The sequence below is a fragment of the Pteropus alecto genome, unplaced genomic scaffold (assembly GCF_000325575.1).
Source record: "Pteropus alecto unplaced genomic scaffold, ASM32557v1 scaffold25, whole genome shotgun sequence".
NCBI classification, from domain to species: Eukaryota; Metazoa; Chordata; class Mammalia; order Chiroptera; family Pteropodidae; genus Pteropus; species Pteropus alecto.
Genome location: NW_006441955.1, coordinates 10,757,598 through 10,775,847, shown reverse-complemented (window position 1 = coordinate 10,775,847; position 18,250 = coordinate 10,757,598). Strand labels below are relative to the sequence as shown.

The 18,250-nt window shown below is 32.1% G+C and overlaps 1 protein-coding gene across 1 annotated transcript in view; it reads right to left on the bottom strand.

Annotated features, from left to right (window-relative positions):
- Positions 1-5,369: 5,369 nt before the first annotated feature.
- The window catches only part of HOOK1 (hook microtubule tethering protein 1), a 54,296-nt gene continuing 41,415 nt past the window's right edge, over positions 5,370-18,250 (bottom strand). Inside the window, exons 15-22 of the mRNA XM_006919260.1 lie at positions 17,267-17,407; positions 15,533-15,626; positions 13,788-13,822; positions 13,125-13,207; positions 12,402-12,502; positions 9,498-9,599; positions 7,328-7,396; positions 5,370-5,543 (exon numbers count right to left, since the gene is read on the bottom strand). Coding sequence (XP_006919322.1) covers positions 5,373-5,543; positions 7,328-7,396; positions 9,498-9,599; positions 12,402-12,502; positions 13,125-13,207; positions 13,788-13,822; positions 15,533-15,626; positions 17,267-17,407 — 796 coding nt within the window. The 3' untranslated portion in view covers positions 5,370-5,372. The remainder of the gene's footprint in view (positions 5,544-7,327; positions 7,397-9,497; positions 9,600-12,401; positions 12,503-13,124; positions 13,208-13,787; positions 13,823-15,532; positions 15,627-17,266; positions 17,408-18,250) is intronic.

Genomic DNA, 18,250 nt, shown 5'->3' with positions numbered 1-18,250 from the left:
CAGCAAGCATGTTTACAGAAGCAGAACAAAATGCTGATAACAAGGTTAGTCATTTGAGTGGAAAATTCCTCTTCAACACAACTGTGAAGAAATAAAAACTTCTGATTTATACACTTTATGAGTTTATATGGTACATGAATTCCATCTCAATAAAGCTGTTATAAAAATATGATTTGTGATACAACTAAAAAAGAAGCTTAGGGATATTTGCTGGTTAGTTGTGAAGGTTACATAAAAAATATCCTGGTCTCCTAATTTTTTGCCTATTCAGATAGGCATTCGATCTCTTCAGAGAAACTTGAGACTGAATTTCTAAAGAAAATATTCTGTCCATTATCAGCAAGTTTACTTCAGCTAGCATATATTTGTTGACTTTGTGGAAGATAGTGTGCCAAGTGCTGTGGGAAAAAGAGGAACCAGATATGGCTCTTCACCTCAAGAAATAGTCTAGAATGACAGACATATTAAGAAAAAAAAGTGGGTGACATTAATGTCACTAAGACAAAAACTTTGAGTTTTTGAAACATTGATTTCTCACCTTGTTTGAGAAATCATGGAAGCATTCAGACAAGGGGAATGTTTGAGTTGAAGCAAAAGGTAAGAGGTAAAATCGCAGGTTTAACAGTTACCGATAGCAAGTTGCTACAGTGCAGGTGAGCGAGAATGGAGAACTTTACCATCAAGGCCACAGCCAACTTAAGAATCCAACGCACCTGTGTTCTTGAGCCAGTCACTGTGTGCAAGGTGATGTTTGAAAACTTCACCTCACGTTTCTGTGATCTCAGGTCTTGTGGAACTTCAGAGAAATACAGAATGTATACATTCAACCTCAACATCTAGTACAGAGCTGTCCAGTAGAATTTCCTGTGACAGGTATGTTCTGTATCTGTACTGTCCTATATTGTAGACACTAGCCATGTGTGGCTGTAATGAGGAAATAAAATTTAATTAAAATTTACGATTAGATATCTAATGTGGCTAGCAGCCACCATATCGGTCAGTGCAGGTCTTAGAACCTTGGTACACTCTTAAATGAACTAGTTACAAAATTTTGTGATGACGTTGGGCCAGCATTTACCGTACCATTCAGAAACTTAAATTTATAGAATCATAGTCTTTAGGGATCATGGTGATTTATCTAAAGTGAGACAAGACTTCTGTCTCCATCTTTTCATATCTGGCATGTCTACTTCATTCATGGGATTAAACAAATACTTGTTGAGTATACATTAAAAGCAGAATTAAACCTTTCCAAACCCAAGAACATGGGGTACCTACACTTATCTAAAAATTTCATAACTTATTCTGATAAGCCTGTATAGATTGGGAAAGAAGATAGGATGCTAGAAGAAAGAAATCCCCAAATAAAGAAGCTATAAAAATTGCTTAAATAAGAATCTGGACGGGGCTGGTGGTAGGGGGTGCTCCATAGCTGATATGACTAAATGGTGATTTCGAGGTTCCTTTTTCCTTCTTGGTCCACTGTTCCTGACAGTTACCCTCAGGCACATGACATTCTATAGAGGAAGGGTAAAGGCTAGGGAAGGCAAACCCATTCTTTTAATAGGCATACATCACTACTGTTCACAGTCGTTGGCCAGAACTTTGTTAAATGACCCCGCCTCGTTACAAGGACATCTGGGAAGTTCTTATTTTTTCCTCCCTGGAAGGAAGGTAAATATAATAAGCTAAAATATGGGGGTTCTATTACTAAATAAAGAGAGAATGAATATTGAGAGATAAGTAGCATTCTCTGACAAAAAAAAAAAAAGAAATGTTCTGAATTCCACAAAAATGCAAAATATCTAGTGCTGAATATCCAGTGGTGAAATTGGAGATATAACTGGGCAAACCGAAAAATCACTTTTATACATCTTCTCATTCACCAACAACAACAACAAAAAAAATTCAAACATAAAATTAGAATTAAATTATTTTTTTCTACCAATCTAAATATTTCAAGTCCTTTATTTAAAGCAAATAAACGTGGAGTTGTACCTACTAAAAATCCAACAAGAATCATGAGCACAGAATCAGAAAGTTTATTTCTTAAAACACTTTACAACTACTATACTGTTATTGGACAATCATTTATTTAAAATAATATCCTAAATACTTACAAAAATAAATAAAGTATTGCTTCTATTTTTCAAGTGTCAAAGTCTTCACCATAGAAAATAGAAAGAGCCTTTTATAAACATTATATTTAAGCTACATCAAGTTTAATAACTGCACACTATTTTCTTTTATGATTGTAATTTAGTGCTTTAAAAATTTCCAAACTACTCCGCAAGGTACAGGTTCACAATAAGAATGTATGCATATAACCATATAACACATATTTACATAGGAATGATTATCATTAAAAATACAAATAGAGAACCTAATACAGTAGTACTATGCCCTAAAAACCACGCCACAGAGCCAGATGTGCCATTATACAGCAACAGGTGTAGCTGTATCGTGCTAAGATGTAAATTAGCACTCCAGTTATCCAAGATGACACTTTAATGAGGGCTACCCAGTTTAATGTTTCTAGGCAAGGCATTGATTTTAATCTATACTATATCATTAGTTCAACAGCCTTATTCATTGGAAAAATAGAGTGAACTTAAAATATTTCTCAATACATTAAGTTAATCTTAGAATAAACATCACTGTCATATGTATACACACTTTTTATTTTAAAAAGAGAAAGGGAAATTCATATTCCTTTGAGCAAATGCTCAAAATTAAAGATCATTTCCAAATTGGTCTGTGGTTTTACTTTATTATCACTGGGACATTCAACTCCTTATCACATAGATGAATGCTAAATTTCTCTTTCCTGGTATATGCACTTAAGCTTCACAACACAGACATGTATAATTCATGGTTTATAATGAATATTTATAATGCTTTACCACCCACAGGGTGTCAATCTCACTATATTAACCAGATGTGGGAAAGGATCCCACGTCTGATCAGTTCCTGAATTTCCTTATGATTGCTCACAATAATCCAGAACTTTAAATTACATTAGTCTTGTATAAACACTTAAGTATCAAGCAATTTAAATTCTACTTATAAACTAGAAAAGTGGTAAATCACAAAATTTGTTTTTTCTCTATTAAGAAAAAAGAATCAAGCTTTATGTCATTATTCAGAAATTGCATGAATTACTTAGAAATTCCAAGTATAATAATGGAAAATTTATGAGCAATTGAACTGTGAAAATACTAATTTATTGAAATTGATGTTTTACAATAAATTCTATTAAAAGGGAGCTTGAAGAGCTTATAAAATCTCACTTATAAGTAGTAAATACCAAAGGAGCAGATGTCTTATATGACCAAAATATACCAAAATGCCATATTTAGAAAAATTTAATAAGCATGCTAAAATATTGTCAAAGGCTTGTTTCATTTCACAGAAAGTCACAGGCAAGCAGAGACTACAAGAATATATGAAAATGCAAACCAACGATATATTTGCACTGAAAAAAGACAACAAAATCTAAGAGGTAGTAAATAGAAGTTAACCCTGATAAAACAAAATATCCTGACACATTCTCCTGTCAGAGATCTGAATGCAGTATGAAATTCTTATATTTTCAGTGATTAAAAAAATGTACTGGTAGAGAATCTAAAAACCAAGTACCTAAATATGTAATACTGCTAATGGAACAATATTCATATTTTCAAGAAAAGACTAAGAATAAACTCTAGACCCATGGTCTACATACTTCAGGCCAAATCTGGCCTACCACCAGTTATTGTAAATAAAGTTTTATTGAAATACAGCCACACCTATGTGGTTTACATATACTGTATATGACTGCTGCTTTCATACTTAGTGGCAGAGTTGAGTATTTGCTCCTGATCATATGGCCAACAATGCCCAAAATAATTACTATCTGTCCCTTTATAAAGAAAGTTTGCTGACCCCTGCCTAGTCTAGACATATGCTGATAGGTATGCAGTTGTTGAATAGTACTAGAAAGATTAATTATTAATGTCACAACGTAAGGTACTCAACTATAAGGAATGCCAGATGTAAGTCACAATTCAATTCCTTTTCATACTGAAATAGACTTAACAATTTTCTTCTTTTAACTTTTGTGATCTCACATTAAAGATTTCCCTGTTATAAAAAGATTTAGTATGGCACTATCCAACAGAACTCTCTGTAATGATGGAAATATTTTATATCTGCATTGTCCAATATTGTAGCTATTAGCTAATGTGGCTATTGGGCATTTGATCTGTGGCTGGTGCAACCAAGGAACTGGATTTTTTATTTCAATTAATTAAAATTGCCACATGTGGCTTGTGGCTACAATACTGGACAGCACATATCATACTCAACTAAATTAAAATTCCAAAGTGTGACTCTTAAAAATGACCAAAAAATTAGAAAGTAACACCTCTGAAAATAAAGAGCTTTGGGCAGAAACAAACTGAATACCATAAACTCAGCCCAAGAGTCCTCAATTAATAATCAAAATCGAATTGATTCCAAGTTACTTCAACACTGTGCTCTTTTTTCAGTGAAGAGGCAAAACCATTATACCATCTTTTTTTTTTTTTAGCAGAAACTCTGATATTTTTATGCTTAAAAGCAAAATATTTGTATTCTTCATCAGTTATATTAAAGTGTATGTGAACATTTCACGCAAAATATATTTTTTAGTTTATTTTCCATCAGAAAGTCACCACTTATAAGTCAGTTATTTCTGCACCTTTAACATTTCAAACAGGCTGCACGGAAGCCCTTGTCTATAGTAGGTACATAGGAGAGGTATAACCTCTTCCGAATCTATAAGATTTCCAATTAGTCACTTTACTATGACAGAGTCATTACAATAGTCAAATCTTCCAAATGTTACATCTTCTTCTATTAGATGACAAAATATATCCATTCAATCACAGAATTAGAATGTAGAAGTAAAACTGCATATATCAAGTCAAAAAATATAAATCTTGTATAGATCTACATGTGCCTACCTTAAGACGATTTTTATATGGACCAAAACCACAAAACAAATATAGATGTATTTTTAAGGTACATATTACTGATTATACATTGCAAATTAACCAAGTTTGTGGTACAACTGAAAACATTAAATTAAAATATACAAAGTGAATTTGAAATTATAATACTCTCAAAACATAAATGTTTGAGATGTGTGCCTAATTACATCTTCCAATTATTTAAATGTGCTCCCTCAGAGAGATAGCTAATTCTATATTGTTTTCAAAGTCAGCCAGAAAATTAATTCCATGCATTTTGAACAGCTATTTCAGCATCATAAACTTCTTTTTCAATCTGGTAGTTGGTTGAAAGATACAAAATATTTTAAGGGCACTTCTGTTCATGTTTTCTTTTGTAGTTTAATCAGACGTTGTAGCAGAAACTTTAACAGAGAGATTTCTTCTGGTGTTGGTGATGTGCCGTTGCTGTGCTAAGAAAGATCGTGCAGGAGTACACGCACCAGTGTCTTTGCAAGCACCACTGCTGCTCACTAGTCTAGATTCCATCCCCAGTTTCTGGAATGCTAGACTCTGAACAAAAAAAAACAAACACATAAAATGACTATTTAGAGTTTTAAAGTGCTTATCACATACATAAAGTCATTTAATACTCAAAACAATCCTAAAAACCTGGTGTTTTCATATTTATAGAAGAAAATACGGGTTCAGAAGTTAATTAATCTGCATATGGTAATGCTAGTAAGGAGAAAACAAAGGCATAAAACCCGGTATCTCTGTTTTAATCCACTAAATATTAAATTGTTAAAAACAGTAGTTTAAAATGTTCTAGAATTATGCTTAATTACAACAACAAAAAAAAGGTTCCAAAACAAATTTTTGTGTTTGGATCATCATTCCACCCACTATAAGCAGAAATAACACAATAGAAAAGTTTAGAAAAATGGTCTGCTGGATTAACATTAGCACCACTGAGAATTTGTTAAAAATATAAATTCTACCTATAGATTCTACCCAGACCTACTGGGTAAGAAGCTCTGCAGATGAGTCCAACAATTTGTGTTTTAACAAGTCTTCTGATGCATGCTAAGTTTGAAAACCACCGGTACAGTTCAAATTTACTATCTATATAGTGATACATGTCAAAATTATTGTAGTTGTGGCTGCCAGGTTTCTTATTAAGGAGAAACATTACTTCTCTCTCACTAGACCACATAATACAATTTTACTGAAATTAGCATTACCAGTAATTAGTAGAATACATAAAACTGAGTAGATGCTCAAAAATTATAGGTGAAAAAATGAACAAATAAGGCATTATTTGGCTTAGTATCTTTAATGATTTATGTATCAAGAGGCCACAGGAGAACAAATAAACAATACTCAGTCTTCGATATTAACTGAGATAACTAACCCATGAGGGAAGATTCTGGGAATGCTTCACATATTATTTCCTTCAAGACCTTGCTAAATTAAGTAAGATATTACCAAATATAGACTGGAGGGAAAGAAAAGAGCACAAAAAGTATGACAGCATGAAAAAACAAAGCATGTTTGTGGAGGGACAACCAGTTCTATGCAGTGAAGCAAAGGATTCACCTGTGGGGAGTCCAGAAATCGATATTCTCACATACTAAATAAGCAGCACCTGAGGTAGTGGCTGCATTTATTATCTATTCTAGCTGATTAGAATAACCCAAAAGAACCATATACATCATGAAATGCTACTCTTGAAAACATCCTACCCATATTAAGAATAAAGAAATAAAACACATTTCAAATTATTTTATACTATTTTCTCCTTGTTAAGACAGACAATTATTAAAGAGTATTCCCTAGATTAAAAAAAATAAATACATTGAAGGACACACTGAGAGACTTTAGGGGATGTGAAAATAAATGCTGAGTACAAGAAGCACTTAATCTTACATTACACAGATATTCACATTTCTAAAGAAACTATGAAACCCAAATTAAATGTTTTAGAATATTTATGGATTGTTGTGTGTGTGTGCTTCATGTGAACCATTAAAGGTCCATAAGTCATAAAATCAGTTTACTGATTTTGGAAAAGTCAAAACCAATTCAAAACAAATTAAAATATATAGTCAATTTGGATTATGACCACCATTAAAAAAAACACACACACACACACACACACACAAAACAGAAGAGAATAAGGCAGAAAATACCTCAATGCGATGCATACAGCCAGGGTAACTTTTTTTCAGTTATACTCATAAACATGTATATGTACTGATTCGTGGTATAAGATATATTTCTTTCAATGGTTCCTGGTCAAAATGTTTGATTAACGCTGTTCTAAACATCTAATCATTAGCTGAATTTCAACTCACCTTATTATACCAGGCAGAAACAATGAGTTTTTCTTCATAATCACGGAATTTTGCTACTTTACATTCACTCTGGAAAAAGATATGAAGACTATTAAAATCCCAGAAATAACTCCAAATTACTAAAAATGGAATCATTTCTTCAAATGCTCATTATTGAGAGATTTGAGGAATGCATTCTGAGGTAAATAAAATTGTCAAAGTGTAAACTGAATCATGGAGAAATGCATGTACAACACCTTAGGAAAGAATAAAATTGTGACTAGTAAATATTTATTTCTGGATTTTTACTGGCAGAACAGATATTTAAGAAAACAATAACAACAAAAAACCCCAAGAAACTAGTGATTCTTATGCTACTGTCCCCTATATCTACAAAAAAAAGTAACAACTGGCTTAGGTAACAAAGCACAGCTGCACCTGTGGAGGAGTCAAAATTAAGGAGAAAAAGGATATAGTAAAAAAATATCCCAGAAAATCTTTTAAAATCTCCTATAAAGCTTAGCATGAATTTTTCTCTCTCAATTCTTGGTAACTTGTATACTAGATTGCCTGTGACCATAGTTACATGCCAACTAGAGACTAACATCCATTTCTTAATTATCCTAACTCAGCTAATTTTATAATTTTTTTTGAGTACCAGGTATAAGTTGGATCATAAAACATTATAATCTTGAAACGCTTGAATGTTCCTACAGCAAGATCATGATGATACAAAAAGCATACAAGAAATGAGGGAGGAAGACACCTTTCTTCTGGCTCAAACCCACTCCAGGCAAAGACTCTCCAGGAAAGATGGCAGACAGAGTAACCTCTGTTATTTACATTACTCTTCTCCTTTTTACTTTTTGCAGTGTGTACAGATGAATGCACATAAATTAATGGCCCACAGGCTGTGACTTAACTGAAGGCTTTTCTCAGAGCTCTAGAGTTAAAGGCACCATTTTATCATCATACTTGTTAGGAAGTTGTATTTCAAACATCAGCGATGGTGTACATTCTCATTGGCTTTCACTGGGAAGTGAGTAGTCAGAGCGACTTAGATTTCTGAGATTCAGCTCAAGTTTCATTATTTTACAGATGAGAAAACTGAGGACCAGAGAGGAAAGGTGACAATTTAAGCAAGTTACCAATAAAGCTATAACCCTGGCCTCTGATTTATGTAATATTTAGTAAAGTACAGAGATATAAGATATAGCCTCTGCCCTCAATTCACTCTGACACAATCAAAAAGAAAAATGCTACTGTGAAATGAATTCATGAGTTCAAAGTACATAAAATCGCTATGGAGAGAACTGACTAAGGAATACAAAAAAAGCTTCTTAGAGGAAGAGAAATTTGAGTTGGATCCTGAAGAATAAATATTATTTGTTCAGAAAGACACCCCTAACCAGTGCTTTTTACAACAACTGACATGAATATATAGAATTCAACATGGCTCTGCAGCTACACACATTATTGTGAGAAAGTATATACTGACTTCAGTAACAGCATCACCTCTCACAACAATATAAAAACAGTAGTTTTGAAAAACACTTTGCAAAGGAAATTAGAGCATGCCCAATTGTAAAATCTAAGAATAATTCCATACTGACATACTTAACCCAGCTTGTAAAAATGATATAATCACTGACACAAAAATAACTTTAAAATTTAAAGACTCCACTAATTAATGAGAACATGCCGTTTACCAACATAACTTTGCAAGATTAATAAAAGACTGCCACTTTAGTTCAAAGGTTTACTGGGATTTTGAAGTACTTCCTTCTCTCATAAATTCCAACTGGAAAGTTTGTTTGGGTTCAGGCGAGGAACAGGGAGGAGAGATAAGATATATCTGGTTAACTAAGTACAGTACCCTTTTTAAAAGGTGAGCTTGGTTTCACATCCACAAATTTTAAAAGGAGCATTACAACAGGACTCTATCAAAAACTAAGGGATATCCACATGACTGGCTGTTATAGAGGGAGAAACAATGCAGCAGGGTACATAAACTACAGAGAGACCAATCTCGTGGGCTAGTGAGATGCTCCACCATAAACATATTCAGTGCGAAGACATTATGTTTCTAACATCTTGTGAAACTTGATCATTAATGGCAAATGTATGAGAGCAGTTAATTGTCGGGATTACCCATAATAATTAAGAGAATGAATGAATATGAATGTTTTACCTCCAGAATCTCAATTCTTCTCTCTTTTTCTGCCAACTGCTTTCTAAGTAGCATTATTTCAGCTGATGCTGGATTTAACTTGGGATCTAAAGTTTTTATTACCTGTTTAAAGAAAAAAAAATTACGTTCACTTTATCTTAGCAAATATTGAAATACAAGAACATAGTCTATAAAATCGAGGTAAGTATAAAATCATCCAGAAGTGGCCCAAGAGCTAACTATAGTTTGTCTTACAATCTAATTTGAATAACAAAATTACTTATTCTATAGCTGAGAAATGATACAAAAATTTAGTACAAAAATGGGACAATCCCCATCCCAGAATCAAATTTCCCTTCTCCGAAACTCAGTAAACGGAGATAGTTATTTAGTCTTATCAAACTTTGAGCACTGAGGAACCCTTTCCACATTTATCGAACTTAAGTATTTTTAAAAATATTAAAATTCAATAATTATAATGGAACTTGCTGATTGTACAAGAGTAATATTTGTACATTAGCAGCAATCTTTTTTACTACCACTATCTAGTTAAATGTGATCTAAAATAAGATCAGTATAATAGATATTAATGATTTTGTCTACAAACACTAGGTTGGTGCTCAATCACATTTATGAAAATTACTAAAAGTTTTGTAAAACAAGATGTTTGATCAGAATGTTGTTCAGAGATTTAGCTAAACTATGTAGTCAGCAGTATGGCAGGAAATCATTTCAGAAATGTCAGGAATAAATTACAAGCAAAATGAGACGTTTCCAATAATAAGGCCATCTGTATGATGTAATTACAAATCTATTAAAAATATTTAAAATTATTTAATGAGGTAGGAAAATGTCATTATTTTACAGAGTTAAAGAAATACTAGAAAGCAATATGTCTAACAATCACTGTGGTTCATTCAAAATGATTTACTGAGTGCCGAATTCGGTAGGCACTGCAACAGATGGGGACAGAGCAGTTTACAATAGACATGGTGCCTGCCCTCATGGAGCTCATATCATACAAATAGACATATTAAATAATTAAATCATAATTTAATTACAAAAAAATCGTAATTTGTTACTTGTAAGTAATAAAAAGTATGGTTGCGACTTTTCTATATTTTGTAAATTTTCTGTAATAGACCTACTTTACTATTGTAACCTCTCCTCTAAATGTTGTGGAAAAAAAAAAAGAAATTATATTTACCAAATAAGCAACTGTGTTTTAAATGATAGTACTGATGATGGCAAGAATATGGTATTGTCACTTTTTTTTCCCAATTAGTTATAATCCTTTTAGAGAATCATTTAGAAATATATCAAACATCTTAATAAAATGTTCCTATCCTTTGACCTAATAATTCTTATTGACCCATTAAACTAGGAACAAGGTTAAGATAATAAACCAAAATAAATCAGAAGCTTCCTGAATAAATATGTTGCCTATAGCCTTATTTCTATGAGCAAAAAAAGAAATGGAAATAATTTCCCACAGTAGGATGATGACTAAGTTAACTATGATATATCCCACACAACTGAATATTATGCAGTCAGCCATTCTTTTACTTTTGCAAAGTCTGTTCTATAAGTGTGATGTCTATCTTGTTTAGTGCTGTGTTCCCAGTTGCTTAGTATAATATGTACTCAATAAATATTAAATTATATTTATACAACACATGAGGAAATGATTTTAAGTTTTAAAAATACAAATCACATAAGATATATATACAACACATACATACGTGTGTGTGTGTGTGTGTGTGTGTGTGTACGCATACAATGGTCAAAAAGCATGGAGAAAATATGCATTAAAAAATTCATTGTTAAGAAAATGTACCAAGAAGTTAATAACAGTTGTCTCTGGGGACCTTTCTATACTTTACACTTCTTACTAAAGGCATTTATACTTTTGTAATGGACAGACACTAAACTGGATGTTTACCAAGCCCTGCTTTCCTAGAAGCTGAATGTGGCTACTGCCTGAGTTCTGCTCACTAAAGTGAAAATAAAAGTTGTTCGCACTGTTTCTAGCTTGACTTGTTACATATCTCCTATAGAATCCGTGCTCTCTTCCCTCATCTACCAGTTGGACAATGTCAAGTGAACTTGGAAATTCTATGTGGAAGAAGGCAGAGCCTTCGTCAGCTTAGGGCTGTGAATGACTGCATGGAGCAGAGTACCTTCCCCACTGATGACTAAATTTTGTGTGATCAAAAAGTAAACTTCTATCTTGTTAAATCTTAAGATTTTGGGGTTTATCTGTTGCTGCAGGATTATTTATGCCTTAATGAATATTATATAAAACTTAAACATAAAAGAGTAGACATTTACAGTATTTTAAAGCTTTGTCATAAAATTCTCTTTTTATTCAGTAAATAGAGTACATTGGCATTTGCTGAGTGAGAACACTTACAGTTAATTAGGAAAATGCATGGTATTCACGGAAATAAAAGATTTTATAAAAACAGTGCTTACAGATAATTAATAAAAAGTGTAAAATAAAGAAAAAGAATATTTAGCGTGGTGAACATTACAACAGTGTTGAACTGTCTAATGTAGACAATGCTAAAACAGTTTCAAACAAGTTTGAAAAGCTAAATTTTCACAAACAGCAAATGGGCCTTCCTTTTAAGAGCTACAGATGTCGTATATTAGAGTAGTCATTTTCTCTAAGGAAGTCTCTACAGTCCGTGTTTAAACTGTTTCTATAAGCCATGTATTTGCTTTATCTGATGCTGATCAGTGAGAAGGAGAGAACACAAGGATTGACATGGAGACAGACACACCAGGAACCTGACCAGCAAGGAAGGGTAGTGGGGAGCAAGGTGACAATGATTTATATACAAGAGCAGTACAAACAGGTGGAACAGGCCTGTTTAGAACTTGACTCACAAAGACTTGAATTCTGTAAAATAAGTCACTCACATTTCTTGCTTTCTCTAAGTACATTTTGTATCGTTCCTCCATTGCTTTCATATCTTCGTCTTTCTTCTGAAGAGCAGCTTCAAGTTCATTGATCTTTTGTGCTATTGTTGAAAATGAAATGAAACATGACCAATTACTACCTATTTAATTCTCCATCCTCACACAAAAAATATTTATCATATTTTTTTCTAAGGACTGATAAGAGAACACAGAGATAGATATCTTTTATTTATTCTTTGTAGTAAATTCTTACCTAAAACTTTTGAACTACAACAATACATCCTTGATCATTTTGTATTATTTTTTTCTTAAAAAATATTTATAATCTGCTTTATCTAGTTATTTCTCTCCTTTCTACCAAGTATTTCAATGAGCAAATATATCTTACAATGTAAGTACAATCATCATAAGAGAATATAAAGCATTCTTTCTATATACTGTTCGAAGTTCATTTTAAATTCTTTTATTTATAATTTCATAGTATTAATTCTATTATATTTTATAATGTTTGATACTCCTACATATACATCAGTTCATTTATTAGATTTACTTTGCCTTTTTGTTTTAAGATTAGATCATTTAATTTCTTAAATCACTAAAAATTATCACGGGACTTATTTGCAACATATGTATTGATGCATTGTTTGAAGACTTATACACAGTTATCGTGTCCATCAACTAAAACAGGAAAGTCCTTAGATTCAGGTTTTTACAAATACCTACCATTTTGGTTTACATCTGGCTGAAGATCTTCAATGAGCTCTTGTTTCTTCTGTAATTCTTCATGGACCTCTGTTAGTTTTTCCCTAAGTAGTGGAAAGAACATGGAACTTTGGAGCCAAACAGATCTAAGAACGAAAACTGGTTTCTACTATATAACACTAGTGGACTAAGGGCAAGTCACTTTCTGATCCTCAGTTTCCTCACCTGTGAAAATGGGAATAACACCTGCCAAATATTATAGAGGTTGTTGTAAAGATGTAAACTAGTTGGCACATGATGGGTGCCAAAAATGTTAAATTTTTCCACCTCACTATCTCTGCTTTCTAAGAAAGTTTAAGAAAATATTTTATAGGATAAATATCCTACATTTCCACATAATCTAGCTGTGATAGTTGCCTGCTTTATAAACTCTTCAAATGACATTAATAATAGAGAAATATTGAAGTTTGGGATCATTGGCATGCAGGTTGAACCTTTTTACATGTTTTTCTTTTCACTTTTTGGTGGCAGTGGTGAATGTTCAATTAGCATTTGCTTTTATAAAACAAACAAAAAAGCAGGGTATTTGCTTTTATAAACAAAATCAGAAAAAGGATATTAACTTTAGAAGCTTTTAAAACCCTTCCCCTCTCATATTTGAAATGAAATATCAGTTTTACTTACATATGAGCTTCCAACTTCTGCTTTAGTTTGCTGGACTATAAAAATTAAAAAAAGGTGCTGTAAGATAACTATCGTGGTAAAGATAAATTTTCCAGATGTTAACATCTCTTTACCTCTTTTTGAAGGTGTATTATTCAAAGTTATAAATGTCTTAAAAATTTGTATTTCTAATAATAAACTTGTAGAACATAAAATTTTAGGTATTTTTTCACTTCAAAGGGGAAATGAAAGGAGACTAGGAAATTAGAAGAGTACAACGGCAGAAGAAAAAATGCTTCAGATTTCTGAATGCAATGCAAATAACATTTGAACTTGAAGAAAAAAATAGCAAATGCAAGATAACTGTGACATATGGAGGAGTATCAAACACTTAAATGCCTAAAGAATCATTTATTTAAAATAAAAATTTTAAGATTTTAGGCTTTTAGTGAATAGATTTAAAGAACTAAATTATCTTATAATTTAGTGAACAGACGTAAAGAACTAAATTACCATTATAAATGCAAGCACTTTAATATTGACATCAAAATGAAGCAACTGAATTTTGTTAAAAAATAAAATGTAAAACATAAAATTTCCTCTTTCAAAAAACAGGAATTTAAATCACAATAGTAGTTCTGTATCTCTACTGAATAGCTATAGCGGTTTAAAATATACAATCTAAAACATAATTTAGATACCAAAAACTTTAAAAAAATAACAAAATTTTAAATCTTTAAAACACTGCAATCCAAAATGTACTCCCTCAAATAAATCTCATTTAAAAGTATTCCCTAATGTGCCTTAAAAATATATTTGTATTAGAGAGGTTACAATACCGTATATATGCACATATGAGATGCCGCCATGCATGAGACGATTTCTATTTTCCAAGCCCCCAGGGAAAAAAGAGAAAATCACATAAAGCATAAAAAAGACAGAAAGGAAATGTAACCCTTTCAATCTTCCTCTTCATCTCTTTAATACTTACGCTCCCCTAGTTTTCTCCCCTTCAATAACACAAGTAGAATCGCCTACCATTCTATCTAATCAATATCTGCCTAACACATAGCTAGTCTTATCTTTTTATTGTTGTTTTAGTTAAATATATCCCTCTATTGATTATTACTTCTTTCCCCTTCTATATACAAAGATCAAACTATAAAAAACATTGGTAGGCATATTTAGGCTGTCTGATCTCTTCTAAGTCCTCATATTTCTGCCTTCACAATATTTGCCATCAAAATCCATTAGAAGTGGCAGGTCACGAGTCACTATGGAAAGAGGGAAGACATAAGGGATAATGTACTCAAGACTGCATTAAGGTTTCTGTCCTTTTGGAGGGTGGTATGAAATACTTCTTGGATGTTCTTTTGGTAGAAATCATTTTCTCATCCTTTTCCTATTAGAAGTTTTCCTCAATTCTGATTGCTGCTTACTCTCACTAGGTTTTTCCTCAGGCCAGCCCTTTTGTGATCCCAGCAGAATTGTGAAGAACTCAATTGTAGCATGTTATCAATCTGGAATTACCATGAACTTAGGTATAGCTGTTGAAGTAGGATAGAAATCACCTTCCAATACATATGATCAATGTATAGGCTCCAAATTGGCAAAATCACTGCATCTGTTATGCAGATATATACGGTATTTAAGGGTATCATTAATAATAAGAGTAGCACGTTCAAATACAAGATTAATTTGGGCATCAGGAACTATTATAGAGAGTCCATACACAGCAGAATTAGTACAGTTTTTAAGTTACTTACACTTTCTCCTTCAGACTTTGAGCCTTGTTCCTGTAAAGACTTCTGGAGGTCTTCAATCTGCTGCTGTAATTCTCGGATGCGCTCTTTGCTCAGCCTATTTTAATATGAATCATATGTGTTTATTTGTATTGAAAGTCAAAGTAATTAAGGATCTATAAGCTGCATTTATGCAATTTAACTCATAAAATATACTTTTAATAGCAATAACAAATGCCAAACAATCACCTGTAGCTAGGTATAATATATAGTATATAGAAGTCTGTTTTCAAGGAAAAGAAGACATTTTTATCCTGAAAGCACATATACCCACAGTTAAAAATTTGAAGTACTTTATGTGTCAGTGGCAAAAGCACAGCATTTCTGCACTGTACGCATTGGTATAAAAATGAGAAAACAAGCTCAATTTTCCTACAGTTGTATTTTTAATGAATAAACACGAAGTTTCCTTTTCTTATTTCAGATTTCACAATGTACTGGGAGAAGAGGAAGGTCAACATTTTCCAGTTATTTCTTCATGACTTGTTATTGAAGAGACTGGCGCTAGTAACTAGTGCAGATTTTTAACTTGGCATCATCTCATTCCTTAAAGCCCTGCTTAAGAGTTGTCTCCATTGGAAGTTACCAGCTAGATAGCATCTGTCCGACTCTCTGTATGACTCTTTGTTTCTCTGTCTCTCTGACTCTCCCTCTAATTATATATAGAAATATATAAAATTTTTCACCTGTCTATCTTCCTATGTTAACTCTCTAAAAACTGAAACTTAGTATCTCCAGTGTCGAATGATATTGAATTGTATAGGATATAATCTTTAATGGTCTCTTCAGAAAGCTAAAATATTATTGTTTTTTAACTGCAGTTGATGAAATAATATACATACAAGTATGAGAGACAAGGCTCAAATGTCTCTAAAATTCCTAGTGGTCTCTACAATCCAATAAAGAAAGGTTGGTCAAATAAATCTAAATACCCTTACTATAAGTATGCTATTTATAAGGGGCAGATTAGCATTGTGGTCAACAGCAAAGACTGAGGAGTCATATTGACAGAGGGTTCAAATGTAGGATCCAGAACCGATGAAACTTTAGGTCAGTTAATCTCCTTTTACCTCAGCTTCCTTATCCATAAAAAAAGAGACAGTCATAGTTATTACTTCATAGAGTTATTGTGAAGACTTGCTGAATATAAAAAATGTGTTATAAAAGTACCTGGTATATAGTAAGCACTACATAAATGTCATTTTTTTTAATATTACAATCTTTGAACACCTCATTGGTATCAGATAAGTACACCATTTACTTTAAACACATTATCTGTTAATATTCATAACCTGCAATTAGGTATCACCTCCAATTTATAGCTGAAGACACCAAGTGTTTATTTAAGTAACTTGCCCAGAATCAAATAGTTTAAGAAGAGATGGGATTCAAATTTCACTCCACAACCTGTCCCATCTATGCACCACACTGCAGTAAAAAGCCAGATTGTCATTCGTTAAATTTTCTGTCAATTGTGAAGACATCCAAATAAAATTCAAGAATAAGCAACCTGATTAACAAAGTCTGATAAAAGTAATGGGTAGTGAGACTAAAAAAAAAAAAAAAAAAAAAAATTAAAAAAATCTTTTTCTAAAAATCCTAAATATTTTAACTACAATGATATTTTCCACTTCTGTGAATCAAGACTTTGTCATTAGGTAATTAAATCACCATGCCAATTATAAAGGAGTGAGTCACCTTTGCTCTGTTTCCAGTTCATTCATCTTGCGGTGCTTCTGTTCTAGCTGCTCTTGAAGTTCTTCAATACGTTGGTTCTCAGTACCTTCCTGCTGTAAGCGAAGCATCTTATTTTCATGCTGCAGTCGAATAAACACCTCCCTGATGATGAAAAGTAAAATTTGTTTTTAAATGGCTTAAATGTAAGAGTTTTTATATTCTTCTTTTAGAAATAGGAAATTCCTGTCCACTCAATAGCTGTTGTTTTAAAATATTACTAAAGCTTCTTAAAGTTTTTAAGAAAAAACTATATACATTGTAAAACTAAGTCTCGAAATACAAGTAGTATATTTTTAAAGGTATAGATATGATTATGTTATATATCACTAAATGTTTATTATGCAAATTCCTAACAAATAATATGAATTATTTTACTTTGATAATTTTGAAGTTATTTGCTAAAGGTAGTATACAGCATATCCTTAGAAAACATACAAAAGAAAAGCAATAGATTTAAGGAACTATAGTTTGACTAAAATTTTTAAATATACTTTTATGATAATGGCAGTCATAGGACTATTTCCAGAATTTTTTGATTTTAGAAAAAAATTAATTAAAGGTTTACATACATGTTTTTAAAATGCAAATGATAGGAATGGTATTAAATGTAAAAGTAATGATCACCTACCTGCTGCCCTCCTAAGTCACATTCCACAAAAGCAACTAATTTCAATTAATCTCAATTTTTGTTCTTTTTAATGCCAGCATCATAAAGTTAAATAGGCTCATCTTTTAAAAACAATATTAATATCACTAGTTATTAATAACTAAAAAATACAAGTTGGTTTCCAGTCTAGCATGTAAGGATCTATATTTTAACCGAAAACTAAACAAACTTAAAATTAATGACTTCGTAAACATTATGCTCAGTGAAAGAAGTCGGTCATAAAAGGCCACATATTGTATGATTCCATACATATGAAATGTCCAATGGATAGAGACAAA